An 18,222-nucleotide genomic window follows, 5' to 3' on the forward strand; every position below is an offset into this window, starting at 1 on the left:
GGGGTGCAGGGTCTGCAGGTCTGTGGGTTTAGGGGGTCAGGGTTGGGGGGATGGGGGTGCAGGGTCTGCAGGTTATGGGGCTGGCAGGTTCAGGGCACTGAATGCACTTCAGTTCACCTACCATTTTACCATGCAGCTCTTCCCTGCACCCACCTACACGTCCCTGCACTCTTCGCCCATCGGGCGCCTGTTGCCAAGGCCCTCCCCCCACCCTCCCGGCACTGTCCTGCACACATCCCAGCCCATGCGGCCTCCACAGCAGGGGCAAGGCCGTGCCCAGGGAAGCCGTCTCCACCTGCGAGTGCTCCCGCCCCTCTCCATCCCACCCAATGCTCACCAGCAGGGCGTGTTCCCGGACGATGAAGAGCTGCTTGGCCCACTGCCCGAGCCAGCGTTTCCTCCAGAGGAAGCCGCAGAGTTGGGCCTCGGGGCGAGCAGGAGCTTCGGCGGTGCCGGCGGCGGGTGGCCACTGGATGTAGTGCGCACGGTCCTTCACGCAGTCCTCGTCCTCGCCGTACGACTCGTAGTGGCTGCTGTCTGTGTCCCCGCCGCCCGCTGCCCAGAGCAGAAGGGTGGCACTGAGCAAGCGCCTGGCGAGAGTGGAGCTGCCTGTCGGCAAGGGGCTGCCCCAACAGTGCCAGGGGCCTCTGAGCTTGGAATGGGAAGCGCACCACGCTGCAGGAGCTGGGAGCCATGCAGGGAGCAGAGCGGGGCTTGGAGACCTTACAGTCCATGCCCATGCGGCCTAGATGGAAGAGGCAGCACAGCATGCAAGAGGCGTGCCACAAGAATGGAGGGTGCCACAAAAGGGAAGCAGCCGGAGGCATGCAAAGTGCGGCAGGGGTGCCCTGTGCAGATGTGCAGCAGGCATGGCACAGATGTTGGAGGAGGGGCCCCATGTGCATACATTGCAGCTGATGGGCCCTGGGCGACAGGCATGGCACAGACACATGAGGGGCAGCTTGTGTACACACGCTGCAGCTGATATGTCCTGCCAGCTGCTCCCACCTCGTTTTGGAGAGGAAGGGGTGTAATGGGGCTGGTTACCTGGGCTCATATGTCCCTTGGGGTTGATGGGCTCTGCCTCCTCGTAGGAGTCCTCAGCTGGCAGGCTAGGGAGGTGGGGCAGGATGCCCAACGGGTTTGTCTAGAAAGAGCAGGGAGAATTCAGCACGACAGAGCCAGGGGAGGCAGTATCAGGGCACGGGGTGTCAGTGGGACTCTGCCTGCCAGTCCCCTGGGGGCTCAGGAGAGGTCTCAGGAGCTGTGCCCTCCCTTTGCATACTGAAGGGCAGGCTCAAGATACCCCCTTTCCTGGGCAGTTGCTCAATCTCCACCTCGGGAGCTCCCTCTCTCCCTGTTCCAGGCTGATGTGGGCTTGGAGCAAGCACGGATCCCCCCAGCATGCAATCGCCCTGCTCCTTGGCAGCACGTCTGCCGACTTGGAGTCCTGCATCTGGACAGGACTGAGATGAAAGAGCCTTTGATGCCCGTGGCTCGGATTTCTGCTTCCTTCACAACTTAACTGCCCCTAAAGTGGCCTCTACGGTTAATCGGCCCCTGCTGCCTTCATGCTGTTTAGCTACCAAATTAACTGCTTCTGAAATCTGTCAGCGGCATCTCGTGCTCTGGCATAGGACGCCGCTCTTGTTCCTGCCAATCGCATCCCGGGGGGTGGTCCTCTCCCCCCTGCCACGGCTCCTGTTACCTCATCTGGAGCCCACATTTGCCTGCTTCCATCCACATCCGGAAGAGCAGTAGAACTCCGCTGGAGTTGCATGTCTGCTCAGAGCACGGGGAAATGCCATCTTGTCAACCAATCCCCCCGCCATGCAAGCAAGACAACATCCTGCTGCTTGCAACAGAGGTTGCACCACTCTATGGGAATGTACCATGTCTCTGCTACATGCAACGCATCTTCAGCTGCATGCAGCGGACAGCTTCCCCTGCTGCATCCAATGAAATGTGCCTCTCTTCATGCAAAGCAGTGCATCCCGGGCAGCATGTGATGGAACACGCCCCTGCTGCATGCCATGCAATGTACCATTCTCCACAAGAATTACACTTTGGCTTTGTTGCATGCAATGCAACACCTGCTGTTGGATGTAATGCAACGCATTCTCTTGCACATGCAACAGACGGTGCTGCACTTCATGTAATATGTGTCCCTCCCCTGCAATGCAGCACACCCGCTTCTGCTACTTCATACCACGTGTCTCTTGCTCTCTGCAGTACAACAGATCCAATACTGCAAGCACTGCAACACATCCCCATATGCAAGAAAATGTGCCCCCGAGGTCCTGCCACTGGACACCTGAGCAGGTGGGAGTGGCAGGGAGGGAGGGAGTGGAGCCCTCTGCACATCCCAGTCTGGAAACTCCCAGTTTGTGCTGCAGACGCTCCTGTTCCTTTCCGGTTTCCCAATGATCTCATGGCCAAACCATCTGCTCTTGTTTGTGGAGGGGCCTGACAGCCCAGCAGCCGGGAAGCCCGGCTCCCTCTGCCACAGGCTGGGAGCCAAGGCGGGCCCTTCCCTAGGCCTCAGGCCGGGGCTGTGGGATAGGGAGGCCTCACTATGACCCCTGTATCCTGAGCTGCCCAAGGGATGGCAAGGGGTAGCTGGGAGCAAAGGGCCAAGAGAGAAAAAAAGACAGACCCCTGCCCCATCTCCTTCATGCAGGCCCCTTCCCCTACCCTTGGACACAGCCCCCTGAGCCCTTTCCAACCTCAGCCCCTGACGCTGCCTCTAATTCCCCTCCTTCAGCCCGTTTCCCCCACACTCGGCCAGTCACCCCAATCCCCAGCCACTGCTCCACGTTCAGCCCCTAGAGACCCTGGGCTGGATTCTGAGCTCAGCTACACAGTCAGCCTGGAGTCCAAGAGGAGCAGGATCCGGTCACTCTCATCTGTATCAAGAGGGTGCAATCGCAATCCTCGCCCCTGCTTGTAGCCAGCACTGATGCAGTTATAGGGACAAATGGGGGGGTCACATGTGCCTCCCCACAGCCCCTGTTTCTGCCCGTTTGGATTCTCCACTAGGGCTGGGGACTCTGCTCAGCCCCGGGGAGGCTCAGAGGAATGACACACACAAGCATCCCAGGCCCTGCTGGACATGCAGAGCTGGCAGGCTGCATGGGAACATTCCTCCCCACGCTCCCTGCTCCGCTCTTTCTGCGCTGAGCGGGCAGCAGGGCCATAGCCCAGGGACGTGCAGTGTTGCTTGGAATATGTGCCGGGTCTCCCTCTCCCACGTCCTATCACAGCAACAGCCAGGGGCTGGGATGCTCCCGTGCCTGGGGCTGGCCTCCTAGGAGTGGGCACAGCAGGGCAGCCCCAGTGTGACAGGCTCTCCCGCTGCCCCACGCACTTAGCAGGTGCTGGGACCCTGCAAAGCGCTCACCCGCTGACTCCACCCTGGGCATCAGAGGTAACGGAGATCTCTGTCTCCCTCTCGTGTTGCTTCCTGACCTGGAGTGATTCAGACTTACCCCGCCTGAGGAGCACTGGCCATTGGCAGCGGGCAAGTCACACTCTCCCCTTCCCATCGGGTCTGGAGACGAGATTGCTGCTGAGAAAGGTAACGATTAAAATCATTTCAACTAGCCACTGGCGCCAGCTGCAGCCAGGAGCCCCCGGGTGCTGGAGCTGCTCTGCTCCAAACCTTCCAGGCCCAAGAGTGGGCCGAAGATCCTCGAGAGAGCATGCGAGACCCGGTGTCTGGAGCTAGAGAAGCCGGATCCAGCTCCGTGGGAGCCGATGCAAGCTGGATCCGGCCCCAAAGCATTTGGGATCGTTCAGTCTGCATCACTAATAGAGCCCAATTTGCAAACGTGGATTCCCTGAGCTGGGCACCCAAATCCCTCAGCCTGGCAGCTGAGTGGGCCTGGCCAGTAGCTGGGTACCCACAATGGCAGCTTGGGCCCACACTCAGTGCAGTTGCCGCCGTGGGGCACAGAGCTCCAGGCTCTCTGTAGCAATGGGTAGCACTGAGACTCCCCTCAGAGGGGGTGAGCGTCCTCGCAGGCTGGGGCACCGGGCTACAGTGTTAGCACCTTCGAAGCCAAAGCGGAGAGTCCCGGCCACCATCCCATAGGCCGATGTTTCAAACATGCCCAGTACCTCTGGGTGCCAAGTTTTGGGTACCTGCATGTGTCTCAAATGAGGGCAACTGAAATCACTGGCCACTTTTGCATATTTGGCAGAAAATCTGAACCCGTTACTGGCCTTGACTCACCCGGCCTGATTCTGATCTCACACGTAGGGTGCTCATGCCTGCACTGCAGCTGTGTCACCGGCAAGAGGAGCTGGCCCGACAGATATAATTAGGAACCCCCCGCCCCTCCGTGCGACTCCTCTCGCGTCCCCCACATGGTACCGACTCCACTGCTCACCTTGGCGTGGGCTCAGGTCAGCCGGCGTTTGGAAAGCGCTGCTCCCAGAGGAGGGCGAGATGCAGCGCATGATCATGTACTCTGCGTCCTCTGCTGTGGGGAAAGAGGCGGATCAGGATTACAGGAGGTGACGGGACTAATGCCACAAACAAGTGGTGGATAAAAGCTCTGAGATCAGGCTGCTGCCATGGGGTCGGGTGACTCGGCGGGCAGGTGCTGGGGGATTCCAGACAATCCCGAATGAACCTTAAATTCTAGGGACTTGGACGGGGATCGGTCTGGAGACTGAGTCCAGCCATGGCTTGTTCATATTCACTATGCACCATTCTCCTTTGCCGAAAGCCGCTCCAGTCTGGGAGCTGGAGTGAACAGTTTGCAGACGCCCCATCATTGGCTGATATAAAACGACTGGGCAAACCCATAGGAATAACAGGGATGCTGGAAGAAGATCGGGGTCAGGCATAGCTAAGAAAAAGGGCTAAATGGAACCAGCTCTGGGCAGGCCCAAGGGGACAATCTCATTGGTAAGCAAAGTTACAGAGAGTGACAAACTGGATAACCAAAGATCCAGAGAGCTGGACTATGGTGAGCACCAAAGAAGCCATTTGACTGGCTGGCCCAGTTTCCAGGGATCATGGAGAGCCTGTGGTAGGGTGACCAGACAGCAAGTGTGAAAAATCAGGACAGGGTGTGAGGGGTAATAGGAGCCCATATTTAAAAAAGCCCCAAATATTGGGACTGTCCCTATAAAATCGGGACATCTGGTCACCCTAGCCTGTGGAAATGGACAGGGCTGCAGGAACAAATCTGATCTGCTACAGAAAGGTTCCCTCTTGTGGAGTTATTAGGATACAGCCGCCCCCATGGGTCATTAGCACATCATCACCTGTCTCTGGATACCTATGCCCCAGCAGCAGGATACATACATGGAGGGCTCTGGAACCTGGAAAGTAGCTCAGCGATGGATTTCTTCTTGGCCTGAGCAATGTAGCTGAGGTTCTCCCGGTCCAGGATCAGCAGGAAGGACTCTAGGTCCAAAAGGAGCTTGTCTAGATCTGCAGGCAACACAGAAGGAACAGGGCAGTTACTAGGGGAACCCCATTCTGTCACATCGCCCCCCACTGGGGGATCCCAAGAGAGCAGGGTGCTGAGTCAGCCGACCCCCGGGAATGCCTTAGAGCCACCCAGCCGAGCGCATGGAGCTCTGGGTGTCCGGGACAGGTCAACGCACGATGGGCGAGGCCCAGGGCCGGAGTTTCCGAGACTGGGGCAAGAGTCTTTCAACCTCAACAAGGAGCAGAGAAAATATCCCTTTGCCCTCCCCTGCTCTCTATATCCGGGCTGGCCCAGAACCGGCTCCTTGCGCCCACGGGCCATCTGGGGACGAACAGACTCATTGCTCCCATCTCCTGCACCTGACCCCAGCTCGCAGCACAATCCTGCCATTCAGAGGAGGACACAAGAGGTACCCAGAGCTGCTAGGGAAGGGGGGAGGGTGACCGAAGGGGGCGACAAGGAGAGAATAAGCAGCAGTGGGAGACTGAAGGCCCTTTATGTCCGCACTAAAAGAGCAGGCTTGTTTGGGGGACTGGGCTTCCAGGTTCTTTGAGAGGAGAGATGAATATGGGGTTTGACTGGCAGAAGGGTGAGTTTAACTCAGTGTTTCCTGCCAGAGAGCGATTGACCCAGAGGCTCCCCAGTGCGTCGGGGAGGGGGGTGGCAGCGCTGGGGATGGAACCGAAGCGCCCCCTCGGGGAAGGCTGGCCAGGGCACATCAAAGATGCAGAGGCGGCTGGAAAGTTCTCCGGTGACATCTCTCCTTTCAGTCCACTACCCTGTTCTCCCTCGCCGGGCTAGCGATGCTGAGGAATGTCTCGGCATTGTCTCCCGGGCTGCTGCCTGAACTAGGCCTCTTCACCCCTCCCTCGCCTGTGACCCCCTCTGTCAGACAGCGGGGCAATTGTGCCCCCAACCAGCGCACAGAAGCCGCCGTGCCTTCACTGACATCCCACGCACCGAAAGGGGGGGAGGGAAAGGGAAGGAGGGGGCGATAATGTTGCACCAAACAGCACAGCTGATGAAGGCTGGTGTGTTCCCAGTGCAATGCAGAGCATTTGCCCGCCGCCCCCTCGCATGGCTTGGAAAGAGGAATAAAAGCCCCCAATCAGCCCAGAACAAAGGCAAAGCCCAGGGAGAGCCTGCCTGTCCTGAGCCACAGCTAAGTGCTGTGGGGCCAGCCAGCAGCATCCTGGGTCACAGGCCTGGATTCACTTCCCAACTCTGGCTCCTTCTCTGTCAGCCTCTGGGGATAATGATAATTGGTATTTCCAAGGCACCTGGCACCACAAGAGGGATTCTGAATGGATCATTACCCCCCTCCCGCTATGCTACGAGGGGGAAACTGAGGCACGGAGCATGGCAGTGACTTGCTCAGTGCTGGGCAGCAAGTAAGTGACAGTTGGAAATGCAGCCTATGCTCCCTGCCCTAGCCACTTGACAACACCCCCAAACTGAGCACAGAATGAACCTAGGAGTCCTGCCTCCCAGGCTCATGACCTCCAGACCATCTGTCCTCTCCAGAGGCCCTCCTTCCTCCCTCTACGGGCTTATCCCAAAATGTTCACACTTGGGGCCTTACAGATTGACACCGAAAGAAGCAGCCTGGTTTGCAGAGGGACTGAGCACCTGCAGCTACCACTGACGTCCGCAGAATTCATGAGCACTCAGCACTCCTGAAAATCTAGAACTTCGGGGATTCCGATCAAACAGAACCTAGACGCAAACCACCCCTTGCGTTGGGTTTGCTAATCCCTGCCTGGCTTTGCCCTGTGTCCAGAAGCAATCCCTTGTTCCAGACAGCCTGGCACTGGGATGGCAGACCCAGAAAGGAGCTGTGGGTTTGACCCAAACCCTTGGAATCTGCCCTTTGCCCGGTGATGGCTCCGTGGATTCCTACACCTCGGCAAAGCCATGTTCGAATCCCAGCTCGGGTCACAAGCACAGCGAGTTGGGCGAGCCTGGTCCCCAGCAGGGGTTCGGCATTCTCACCACAGCCATTTAAGAGATGCAAAGCGTTACCTGGGCCATAAACGGTGGAAGGGGCCCTCCAGATTCTAGCCCCAAACAGGAGCTGTGTCTGCTCTATGTCCCAGCAGCAGTTTCCTGCATTCAAGAAACATACGGTGGAGGAGGGGCTTCTTCCCCCTTCCCCAGTCAGTTTACAACCCCACCCCCACCATCCCCATCAGTTTTCCCAGGAATGACACCGAGCAGAGGGCACAGCATGGGTAGACATGCAGGAGACACCCAGGTCACAGCTTGCCCACCGCCTGAACTCTGCTGCAGAGGCCTGAAATCGCCAGCGGAACCCCAGAGCCTGGCCCTGCTCCACTTCTCGACCAGCCAAATTTCCTCCCAGGGTGGAGACCTGGACGGTGCTGCCAGCTTTCCTCACGCTCCCTTCCAGCCCCCAGCAGCTCCCCCGTCCTCATAGAGAGGGGGTAACACAGACTCCCCCCCTTCTGCTTCCCCACTGCCAGGCTGCTCCTCACCCGCCCTGCCAGGCTGCTCTTCCCTCCTCTCCGCCATGCATCTGGAAATGTTTTGCGTCTCCCTTCTCGGCACCACTCCGGACGGCTCCAGGCTCCACTCCCCGCTCCCAGCTGTGATAAAATGTTGCAGGCCCGCTGACGAAACCCACTGATTCTTGGCCTGGGGCCCGGGCGGCCTTTTCCTCGTCCCCCCAGCACCGATGTTCCCTCATTGGTTCCCCCGAACGCAAAGCTGCAATTTGCTGCCTGGAACAGTTACGATGTTGGGAATGCTCCACCGAGCCCATTCTGCCCAGCCATGGCAAGCCTGCCCTAAAGGCCCCACCCCAGGCCCCCTCAACCTCCCATCCTGACCCTACCCAAAGAGGGCATCCTCCACCCCCCAGGGAACCTCCCTGCCCCCCCGGGGGGGGGGGTGGGACAGTGCTGAGACCAGGCCCATTTTGACTTCATTCCTTGGAACCCCCTCACGGCGGTGACGAGCCACAAGGGAGCCCATGGGCCCTGCTCCCCATGGCAGAGATGGTGCCCGCTCTCTCTGGACACCTCACCACCGTAGGGAACTGCCACGTCATAGGGCCTGTTGGGAGGGCAGTGCAGGCAGAGCTGTTCTAACCTCAGCTCGGTGTCCCCAGGCCCGGGGGAGCGGGGGCAGGGTTTAAGATGGCTCCCCATGGCACTTCCCTGATGAGTCTCTGGACAGATCACGGTCAACAGCTCCCCCAGATTCTCCACCCCCCCAGCTGGCATTCTCACAACCATGAGAGGGGCCCCACCCCCTGGGGGAGCAACAAGACCCTGACAGGTCCCTGGGGGGAGGGAGGGAGGGCAGAGAGGCTCCACAAGGCTCCTGGTATGTGAGTATGCAGGGGGCAGCTCCATCCCTCTTCCCCAGATCCTTACGCAGATAGTCATTTATCTGATTAATGAGGAAACATATGTCCCAGGCACACAGCACAGCATCCCCAGCACATCATCCCCCCAGGGCACACCGTCCGCGCCCCCCCAGGTACACTACACCCCTGGACACACAGCACAGTGCCCCCAGACACACCATGCCCTCCCCGGGCACACAGCCCAATGCACCCCTTTCTGCACACACAAGTTCCCAAACACACGCACCTGTTCTCTCAGTGCATCTCCCAAAACACACAACCCAAGCCCTCCTCCCAGCACACACACACACAGCTCAAACACATCTCACTCCTACTCCTCAGCACCTCCGCCACACCAAAGCATGCAGCCCAGCCTTCCCCCAACAGCACCACGTTGCCCAGCCCAATGGGCCCACGTCCCCCTCTCCCGATCACAGTGCAGCTGGCAGGGGCTGCAATCCCAGCCCACCTGCGAGGGAAGGCCTGGAACCACCCACCCTGGGGAAGATGCTCAGCCCCTCAGTTTGCCCCTTGCTCCTCTACACGTTTGAACACACAGACAGGCTCCTAATGGCTCTATGTGCCCGGTCCTGGGAGGTCACGCCGTGGGAGCCGGTCACAAGGGCCAGTGAGGGGAGAGATTGCATCGCATTCCTCCTTTGCCCTGGCCTGGCACAATGGGAGGTGGGGGAGGAAGTTTCTCATCAGCTGCAAGTCTATCTGATATAAGCAGCCTGCCCCGCTGCCTGGGACCGGGCTACAGATGAAGCGCCACCCTTACCCTCCAGCTGGGGAGGGTCAGGTCGGCGGCTTCTCAAGTCATATTGACAGACCCATGTTGTTTTCCGATGACACTCCCCTTTCACCTCCGTTCTAGCATGCCAGCACCTTTCCATCCATGGACACGTGGCTCTCTCCTCCGTCCTCCTCACCTACTCGGCTAGGGAATCACTCACATCTCTTAGCCCCCAGTCTGGCCAGCCTCTCCTGCTACCACCCGCCCTGGTAGGAGAGCGCCGACTCACACCCAAGATCTCGCTCTTAGGCAACATTGCCTTTCACAACAATGGACGGAATCTACCGGGGCTCACAGTTCATCCAAGCAGGAAACAGGGAAGGGTTGTTCCCCATGGGCCGTTCTTCGGCCAGTCCCAATGGGGCTCCCACCACTTCCTTTGGGGACTATTCTACAGCCTTGCAGGGTACGGCTGCACTGCAGCTGGAGGTGTGATTCCCAGCGTGGGCAGACATACACGGCAGTAGCTGTGAGCTAGTGCACTACAAACAGCAGTGCGGCCATGGCAGCACGGGCAGTGGGATCGGCTAGACACCCTAATACCTACCTACAATCTTGAGTGGGACTGGACTCAGGCGGCTAGCTCGTGCCCCTGCAGCTGCACTGCTTCTTTTAGTGTGCTGGCTCAATCAACGCTAGCACATGCCCGGGTACGTGAGCTAGAAAATGACGACTCCGGCGGCAGTGTGGATGTACCCAGAGATCTCGCTCTTAGGCAACATCTCCTGCTCTTTCCTTTGCCCTTTTCCAATTTCCCTCAGCTTTAACATTCTCCAGCAGCAGATCGGGTTGCAGTGTTGGATGGGGAGTGGCCACTGTCCCCAAACATTTCCATGGGGGCAGCTAAACAAACATGAATGTGCCCAGCACTGATGCACTCACACATCGGCTAGCAGCTGGAGCTATATTGGTTAGGATCTAATGCATAATCCAGCCAGTGGGCACGCCAGACCCGGTGGTTTGAGAAGGGGGCCGTGATCAGTGAACACAGTGTGCACCATCAGACCCATGGCAAGCCATGTGGTCAGTAAGTGGCGCGAGGAAACGTCCTGGCTTCTTCACAGGATGGTCAAGCAGAGGAGAGGGCTGGGAAAGGGGCCCAAACTCCGTGTGTTGCAAGGATGTTGGAAAGACTGATACGGAGCTGCCAAGTGCGCAGAAGCGAGACAGCCCCCGCTCCTCTCCCACCTCCCCAGTCCTGGCTCATAAAACAGAAGGGTTTACTGTGCTTTATTCCCACACCCCGCACCCTGTAGTTCTGAAGGCTGCAGACCTGCTGTCTCACGTTCCCACGGGGCAAGAAAAGCCGAGGTCATATTTCATCATGGGATTCCAGTTTCAGATTCGGCCACGCCGGTCAAGAACACAGAACTGTGTCTGTCCCTCCCCCCATTCCCCCTTCCCACCACCCTGCTTCCTAATTCACAGATTGGACCACAAATCCGTTTGAGCTGGAATCCTTCCTTGCTGCTGAACCGGCCCCTCCATCCAGGATGATAGTCTCACCTCCCTGCCCTGCCCATCTAGCTCAGTATCCCCACCCCCCTGCTACTCCTGATCAGACCAGTTGGTCCAGCCTGGTCCCCACAGCTCTCTGCTGCGCTGGGTCAGACCAATAGGCCCACCAAGCCCCAGTCTCTACAGATCAGACCAATGGGCCCATCTAGTCCCACGACCTGCCTGTTGCAGAGGCCAATAGCTGATGATTCAGAAGAAGGTGTAATCCTCCCCACACACGGACCAGAGTCATGTCGTGCGACTCCTCGGGAAGGCCTGGCTGCATCCAGGGGAGAGAGCAAATGTTGAAGCGCCTTGTAAATGGCTGGGGATGCAGCAGAGCGGTAGATGGCCCAGGTCCTTGGAGCAGCATCAGGGCGGTTTGAGGGGGAGCAAGCACCTGGCTGAGGTGAGCCTGGTTCTCAGCACTGCAAGGAATCCTGTGCTGGCAGAGGTGGGGATTTCAGCTCCCTGCCCATCCTTCGCACAAACCCACTGGGTGGAGAACGACCAATGAGCGGCTCAGAGACTGGGTGAAGGGAAGAGGAGAGCGAAGCGGCTGGCGACATGGCAAGGGAGGGTGGGTGGGTGGATGTGGGAAACAGAACAGAGGAAGAGAGAGAGGTGGGCAGTCAGCCAGCACAGGGGCTGCTGGGCTCCCCCAGGGGGTGGCGGCTGAGTGATGCATGATTCCTCTTCTCCGGCCCACTCTCTATGCAGCTTGGGCTCACTTCTCTTTGTATACCATCCTCTCCTTTGGCACCACCCCCTTGCATTCCCAGAGCCCCAGCATCCTACCTGGGCCCCATCTGCAGCTCAAGGGAGCAAAACGCTCTGACATTGCTCAGCAATCCTGCAGCCTGGGTCAGTATGGGGTTCAACAGGAGCTTGGCCTCATCCATCCTGTCCCCAGCTGCTGCTCCCGTGCCTTCCTCCCAGCCTGCCTGACCCCTGGATCCTCCCCAGGCTTGGGCCTCTGCACCATCAGTGCATGCACCTGCCACAGGGGGTGCTGCAGAGCCATGCAGGGCCCTGGGACAAAGAGAGAGATGCTCAGAGGAGAGGGAGGGATTTGGGACAGGGGAGCAAGGGCAGGCAGGGAGCATGTGCAAACTGTCACTGCCTGCAGGAGAGAAAACATCTGGGAGGGAGATGGGTTTAGCAAAGCAGGAGGGGATCCAAACATCTGAACTTCCCTAGAAACAGGGCAAGGCGGGGGGGTGGGGAGAGGGTAATGACTAATTCCCTGCACCTTGTCCAGGGGCAGCAGGGCAGGGGGGCACTGGGAAGCGGGGGGGGGGGGGGGGGGGATTGTTTTCTGGAAATCAAGAAGGGAGAACTCGGGCGAGGGAGACATCCCTGTGCACAGCACAAGCAGAGCCAGCATGCTCCTCCAGCGCAGATCCAGGAAGCCCCGGGAAGGGAATCCAGCCCACCTCTGCCAGGCCAGGCAGGGGGCCCTGTGCACTGAGCACTCCCTGCTGCTCCCCTCTGGTCTCCCCCTCTCCTCATTTCCCTCTTTCCTCCCCGCACCCCAGCAGAGTCTGAATTCCTCTGTGATGACATCCCCTCCACTCCCAGCACCGCTCCTCTTCCCCCCCCACCCCTGCCCAGGGGCCACATCTCCCCTCAACTCTCGCCTTGTACCTGCTCGTGCCTTATCCCCCAGCTCCCCAGAACCCCGCACCCAGTCCACTGGCACCCACAGCTACAAGCAAGAAGCCCAGCTCTGACAGGACCTGCCCTGCCATTAACTCTCCTCCCCCCAGCCCCCCACACGTCAATGATGGTCTGTCACAAGCTCATTCAGGGGCTCACCTGGCACCCAGAGAGCAACGCGCTTCAGGAACACATGACATGAGGGCTGGGGGAGGAAGCCACCCAACGTGCAAGGGATGAGTCAGAGCATTTAGCGCCCACGGGCCTGTGGGAAGCAGCGCTCCTCCTCTGTAATGTCAACAACGGGAGAGCTCTGTGCACGCGCGCACTGCATTTCATGTGGGTTTAGTCCGATGGACTTGTGTGTGTGTGCACGAGATCATGTGCACCCCGTGCTTTGTCGCACATGTATGCGTGCACAAAGGTGTGTGCGCGCCCATGTGAGCTCACTCGCTTTGTCACACGTGCATGCAGGTTTGTGTGCTTGCGTGTGCACAGGTGGCTGTCTAAATGACAGGGTGTGCACGTGGCTGTGTCTACATGCCTATGAGCGTGTGTGCCTGCAGATGTGTGCTCACGCTTGTGTGTCAGCGTGCCTGTGCTTGTATGAGCGTCGTTCCCTGGCGCTGAAAGCCTGGCTGCTGCAATCCAAGGGGTCTCCGACTCGCCCCTGACAACGCGCCATCCACAAACATCCCAGGCCAAGTAAATGCTACAGAGATTGAAAACAGCTGCCTCGGTTTCCATGGAGAGAATGAGCAGTTGAAGGTAAACGCATCTGCCCCCATTCCCGTCTCCTCCCGCAATAGCTGCTGCTTGCAGCAACGTGCCCTGTCCGGGTCCCCATGCCCCGATCCCATGTCTAGCAGGCCCCTTACTGGGAACCGTAGGAGCAACTTTCACAGCGGCCCAAAGAACAGGAACTGCCGTGGAGCTGGGGAAGTCTAGACAGTGCAGGGAAAGGCACATGGAAAATCCAGCTCCTCCACCAACCCATTCCTAACACCTCGTTCCCCTGCTGCTGTCAGCGATGGCTGGGCCACTGTCCATTCAGAGGCTCTAGGTGATGTGCCCTGAAGGCGTGCGCCCGTGTTCGGGGGAGGTGGGTGCTGAGCTCCCCAGGGAAAGGGGTCATGCCATAGACCCCGGTGTGCTGCCTGAGGCTTCCATCACCCAGCTCCAGAGTGCCCATGGGACCAGCCCCAAGCGCCTCCTCTTTAAAGTAGTGCAAAAGCCAGAGTCACCGAACTCAGCCAGGTGTTGGCGGAGGGATACAGTCTTCCAGCAATGCTAGCAGGAGAAGGAACGAAGCCCACTCATTTATGCAAAGGCTTCACTGTCATCTTGTCGTCGTCCCTACTCCCCGCCCTGGACACACACACACACAGGTCTGTTCATCTGTGTGTCACCATCTCAGATTGGGAATTCCCTGGAGCAGACGCTGGTTTTATATAGCACATTTGTGCAGCACCTAGCACATTGGGGCCTGATCCTTGACTGAGACCTCTATTATTATTTACATGACAGTACCACCCGGAGCCCTCAAGTGAAATCAAGGCCCCACTCTGCTAAGCACATAGTAAGAGACAGCCCCTGCTTTAAAGAGCTCACAATCCAAGACGGACAATGGGTGGGAGGGGAAACAGAGGCACAGAGAGAGGAAGCGACTTGCCCAAGGTCATCCAGCAGATTACTGGCAGAGTCAGAGATAGAATCCAGGAGTCCTGGCTCCCAGTCTGACGCCCCATCCGCTCGACCGCACTGCCAAATAATAATAGCCTGAGTTTCAGAGGGAGACAAAACTTGGATAAGCGGGATGGGACAGGGGCTGGCTTTCAGGTGAGCCCCAAGGGCACATATAAAATCAGGATGCTAAACACTTGCTAAAAGTGTGCCCTGTTGCAAGGAAACACACAAACACCCTGCACGCTACAGATCTCAGCGTCCCAGGCACCAGCGCAGGTCTGTTGTCACCAACAGATTGGCCAGCTCCCTATGCAGGGCTCTCTTTTAGCCAGATCCCACCATGGGCACAGGGGTATATCGAGCCCCTTGGGACCGAGCCACCACGGTCATGGCAACCTTTGGACAGCCCAGAGATGTCGGAATGCAGCAATCCCCCATCTGCAGTGCATTCCCAGCAACAGCAGCGGGGTGGAGAAAAGGTGAAGGAAGACTGGGATGTGTCTGAGATGCCAATGTTTTAAGGCCATTCAGCAGCTAGCGCTTGATCTCGATACCTTTCCCCCAGGTCACCTTTAGGGACTGGGAAAGCTGCCAGGAATTCAGATGCAAGGCTCAGAGCTGGGTGCACAAAGCAGACAGAACCACCCCCATCAGGGGCCTCTGTCAGTCCTTTAAAGGGAGATCAACTGGGATCGGGATGTGACTCCCACCTCCCCCCGGATAAAGTCTCCTCCTGCACTATCACCCCCTATGAAGCAGAAGCCAGGGATGGGGAAACAACCACTTCTGCAGAGATCTCATCTCAGCCCCGACATCCCATTCTGACACCCAGCGCTGCTGTGGGGAGCTCAGGACCTGGATGTGAGACCGTGAGGCCCTCTGTATCCCATGCCAGAATGACCCCATTCCCAGGGAAGTCGCTTCCCTCCAATCCCAGGTTCTCCTAATTTGATCTCTGCTTCCTGAGCCATCTCAGCGGCTCAGGGCCTGGACTCCAGATTTCTGAGCTGTGGTGGCCAACTGCAAGATGACTCATACCACGAAGGGATAAGGGAGGAGGATTGCAGAGAAGACATGGCAGTTCTGGAATTCCCTCTCTGGGCAGCGTGTTCCCAAGCGGCAGAGAGAAGGGCTCTTCCAGGCATGGGTCACAGCCCTCACCCCTGGAGATCCCCGACCTCCCAACCAAATACCCCAGAGCAGAGAACTGCCTAAGAGTGCTATCGAATGAGCCCACTCTGCAAGAGAGAGGCGGCACCGATGGCACGTTGGCACCGCTACATGTATGTCAACGCCTTGCTCCCGGGCAACACGCGACGCACGCTCAACCACCTGGAAAAGGAACCCGCCAGCCGCTGTCTAACCACACCGGCGGCGGCAGGCACATGCCAGCCATGAGGCTGGCGCAATTTGTCGAGCGAGGGGCGCTGACAGCCATTGAACCAAACCCTGGATATGATGGGAACCGCTTCAAGCCAGGGAGTGTGGCAGCCCCCACCCCAGCACCCCTCGTTCCAGCACCTATGGGTGCCAGAGAGCACAGGCAGAGGTGCTGAGTTCAACTCTCACCCACTGGCACCCGCCCACCCCGGTTACCGCCAGCCCCGCTCCGCGGAGGGGTTCCCAGCCCCGGGGGCTGGCAAGGGGAGCGCTACCTTTCTGCTTCTCCATGGCGCCGGCTGCAGGGGGGGCGCTGGGGCAGGCTCCGGCGTGGGCCGCTCACATAGCGCCGGGCGCCCTCTCCTCCGCGGGCGCCGGAGCCGGTGAAGCCGGGCGCACAGGAGCGGCGCAGCCCCGGCCCCAGCGCAGCCCATGCCGGGAGGGGAGGGGGCCGAGCCCGGGATTCCAGGAGGAAGGGCCGGGGCCAGCCGCCGACTCCCCGGAGCAGCACCGCCACCTGCAGGGCGCAACGTCCGGCTGCAGGCGCGGGCTCAGGTTTGGGTCCGAGCTCGTAGAAAACATCAGCACTCAAGACCCGGGTCCTAGGAGCCGCTTGGCGGGTAGGTCCCACTGTGACTCGTGTGCCAGCCCTGTTATTCTGCAGTGTGGACGCAGCTCACGCCCCACTCCTGAGTCAGAAGGGCTGTGGCATGCAGAATGGGTTAGCGTGGGCCTAGGGTGACCAGATGTCCCAATTTTATAGAGGGTCTTTTTCTTATATAGGCTCCTATTACCCCCCCACCCCCTGTCCCGATTTTTCACATTTGCTGTCTGGTCACCCTACATGGGCCTGGGAAAACCAGGTCCAAAAGGAATGGGAGGTAGGACTCCTGGGTTCTTTTTCTGGCTCTGCCGTTGATTTGCTCTGTGATCTTGGGCAAGTCACTTCCCTGGGCTGTGCCTGTGACATGGAAATGGTGGTACTCACAGGGACCCCCGCTGGGTTTCACAGCTTGAGCAGGACCATCTACACGGCTGCTTTTAACCCCATAGTCACATAGTGCGTGAGCCCCACCAGCTTGAGTCAGTTCAGTTGACCCCGGGCTCTGAGAGTGTCTGCCACGGGTTTTGTGCAGTGCAGACGTACCCTGCATGTGTGGGGGGGGGGGGACAGACGACAGGTTCTGAGACTTAACTCGCTAACGGCTGGAAAGTGCATCCAGATGGGAAACACTGAGAAGGGCAAGGGATCAATATTAATAACTGGACACTTCTGGTGCGTGACTGCGTCTACACTGCAGCTGGGAGCCAGCTTTCCAACCCAGGTAGGCTAGTGGGGCTTGAGCTAGCATGCTAAAAATAGCAGTGTGGATTTTATGGCTTGGACTGCAGTTCTGGCTCTCAAGCCTAGGGGGTCAGTGGCCTAAGAGGGAGTGTTTCCTAGTGCTTAGAGCAGTAGATTAGGAATCAGGGACTCCTGGGTTTTTACTCCTAGCTCTTGGAGCTAAATAAAGTTTAGTGGCCAGAACAGAAAAAATGAGCAGCCCAGACTCCTGGGTGCAATTCCTGACTCTGACGCACTGCATTATCTTGGGCAAGTCCCTCCTCTTCGGACCTCGCTTTCCCAACCTGTAACATTGAATTACAAATATCCCCTCCTGCGAGGGTGAGGCTGAATTTCTTAAGGCCTGTGAACCGCTTTGCAGTCCTTGTCTGGAAGGTGCAAAATGCTATTTAACACCACTCTAAAGCGAATAGGAATAAAAATCAGCAGAGGTGGGTGTTGAATAAAGCCATTTCACCTTTAATTATAAACAAAAAATCACTCTCACGTGGAATCTCCGACATCAGCAAAAAATAAACAGAGAAAGGGGAATCACTGTATTCAAATCAGAAAAAAATCCATATTTATATATATATATTTATAGATATGTCATATAAGTAGCAGTGAAAGGCAAGTATGGGCCAGGGATTTCCCAATAAATTACATTCTTTACATCCCGACAGAGTGTAGTGGTGGGGCAGTGGTTGAAAAGGGAAAGCGCAGGGGGGTGGGTCTCAGGCCAGCGCTACGGAGCAGATGTGGTGCACAGTAGAAAAAGGACCCAGGAGGGGGACTGAAAGGAGCAACAGACCAGGAAATCGTTTGGCTAATGGGGGGCCAGTTCCCCTATTCGACCGCTGGTTATTTTGACTTTTAAAAATACCCCCAAAGCAAAGGAAATTGTTAGCTCCTTGGGTTTGTTCCTGGAGGCATGTAAGGTGCTATTAGCCCAGATGGGATGGCGATCAGACCACTAGACTGTCCTGCATGTGCCCCACATAGGGAGCTTCCACAGACGTCCATGTGCAGGATCGGGCTGCCAGGCCAATATCCTGCCAACAGC

The 18,222-nt window shown here is 58.1% G+C and overlaps 1 protein-coding gene across 1 annotated transcript; it reads right to left on the reverse strand.

The window, feature by feature from the left end:
• Nucleotides 1–28: 28 nt before the first annotated feature.
• LOC113407714 (actin filament-associated protein 1-like 2) lies at nucleotides 29–16,233 on the reverse strand. Its single transcript, XM_029912744.1, has 7 exons — nucleotides 16,111–16,233; nucleotides 7,470–7,553; nucleotides 5,318–5,446; nucleotides 4,392–4,484; nucleotides 3,489–3,565; nucleotides 1,048–1,147; nucleotides 29–555 (listed from the first exon to the last, which is right to left on the reverse strand). Exons 1-7 carry the CDS (start codon nucleotides 16,124–16,126, stop codon nucleotides 29–31), a joined length of 1,026 nt encoding a protein of 341 aa, XP_029768604.1. The 5' UTR covers nucleotides 16,127–16,233.
• Between the last annotated feature and the right edge of the window lie 1,989 nt (nucleotides 16,234–18,222).

Source organism: Terrapene carolina, unplaced genomic scaffold, assembly GCF_002925995.2.
Source record: "Terrapene carolina triunguis isolate 2854851 unplaced genomic scaffold, T_m_triunguis-2.0 Scaffold53, whole genome shotgun sequence".
In the NCBI taxonomy this organism is placed as follows: domain Eukaryota; kingdom Metazoa; phylum Chordata; order Testudines; family Emydidae; genus Terrapene; species Terrapene triunguis.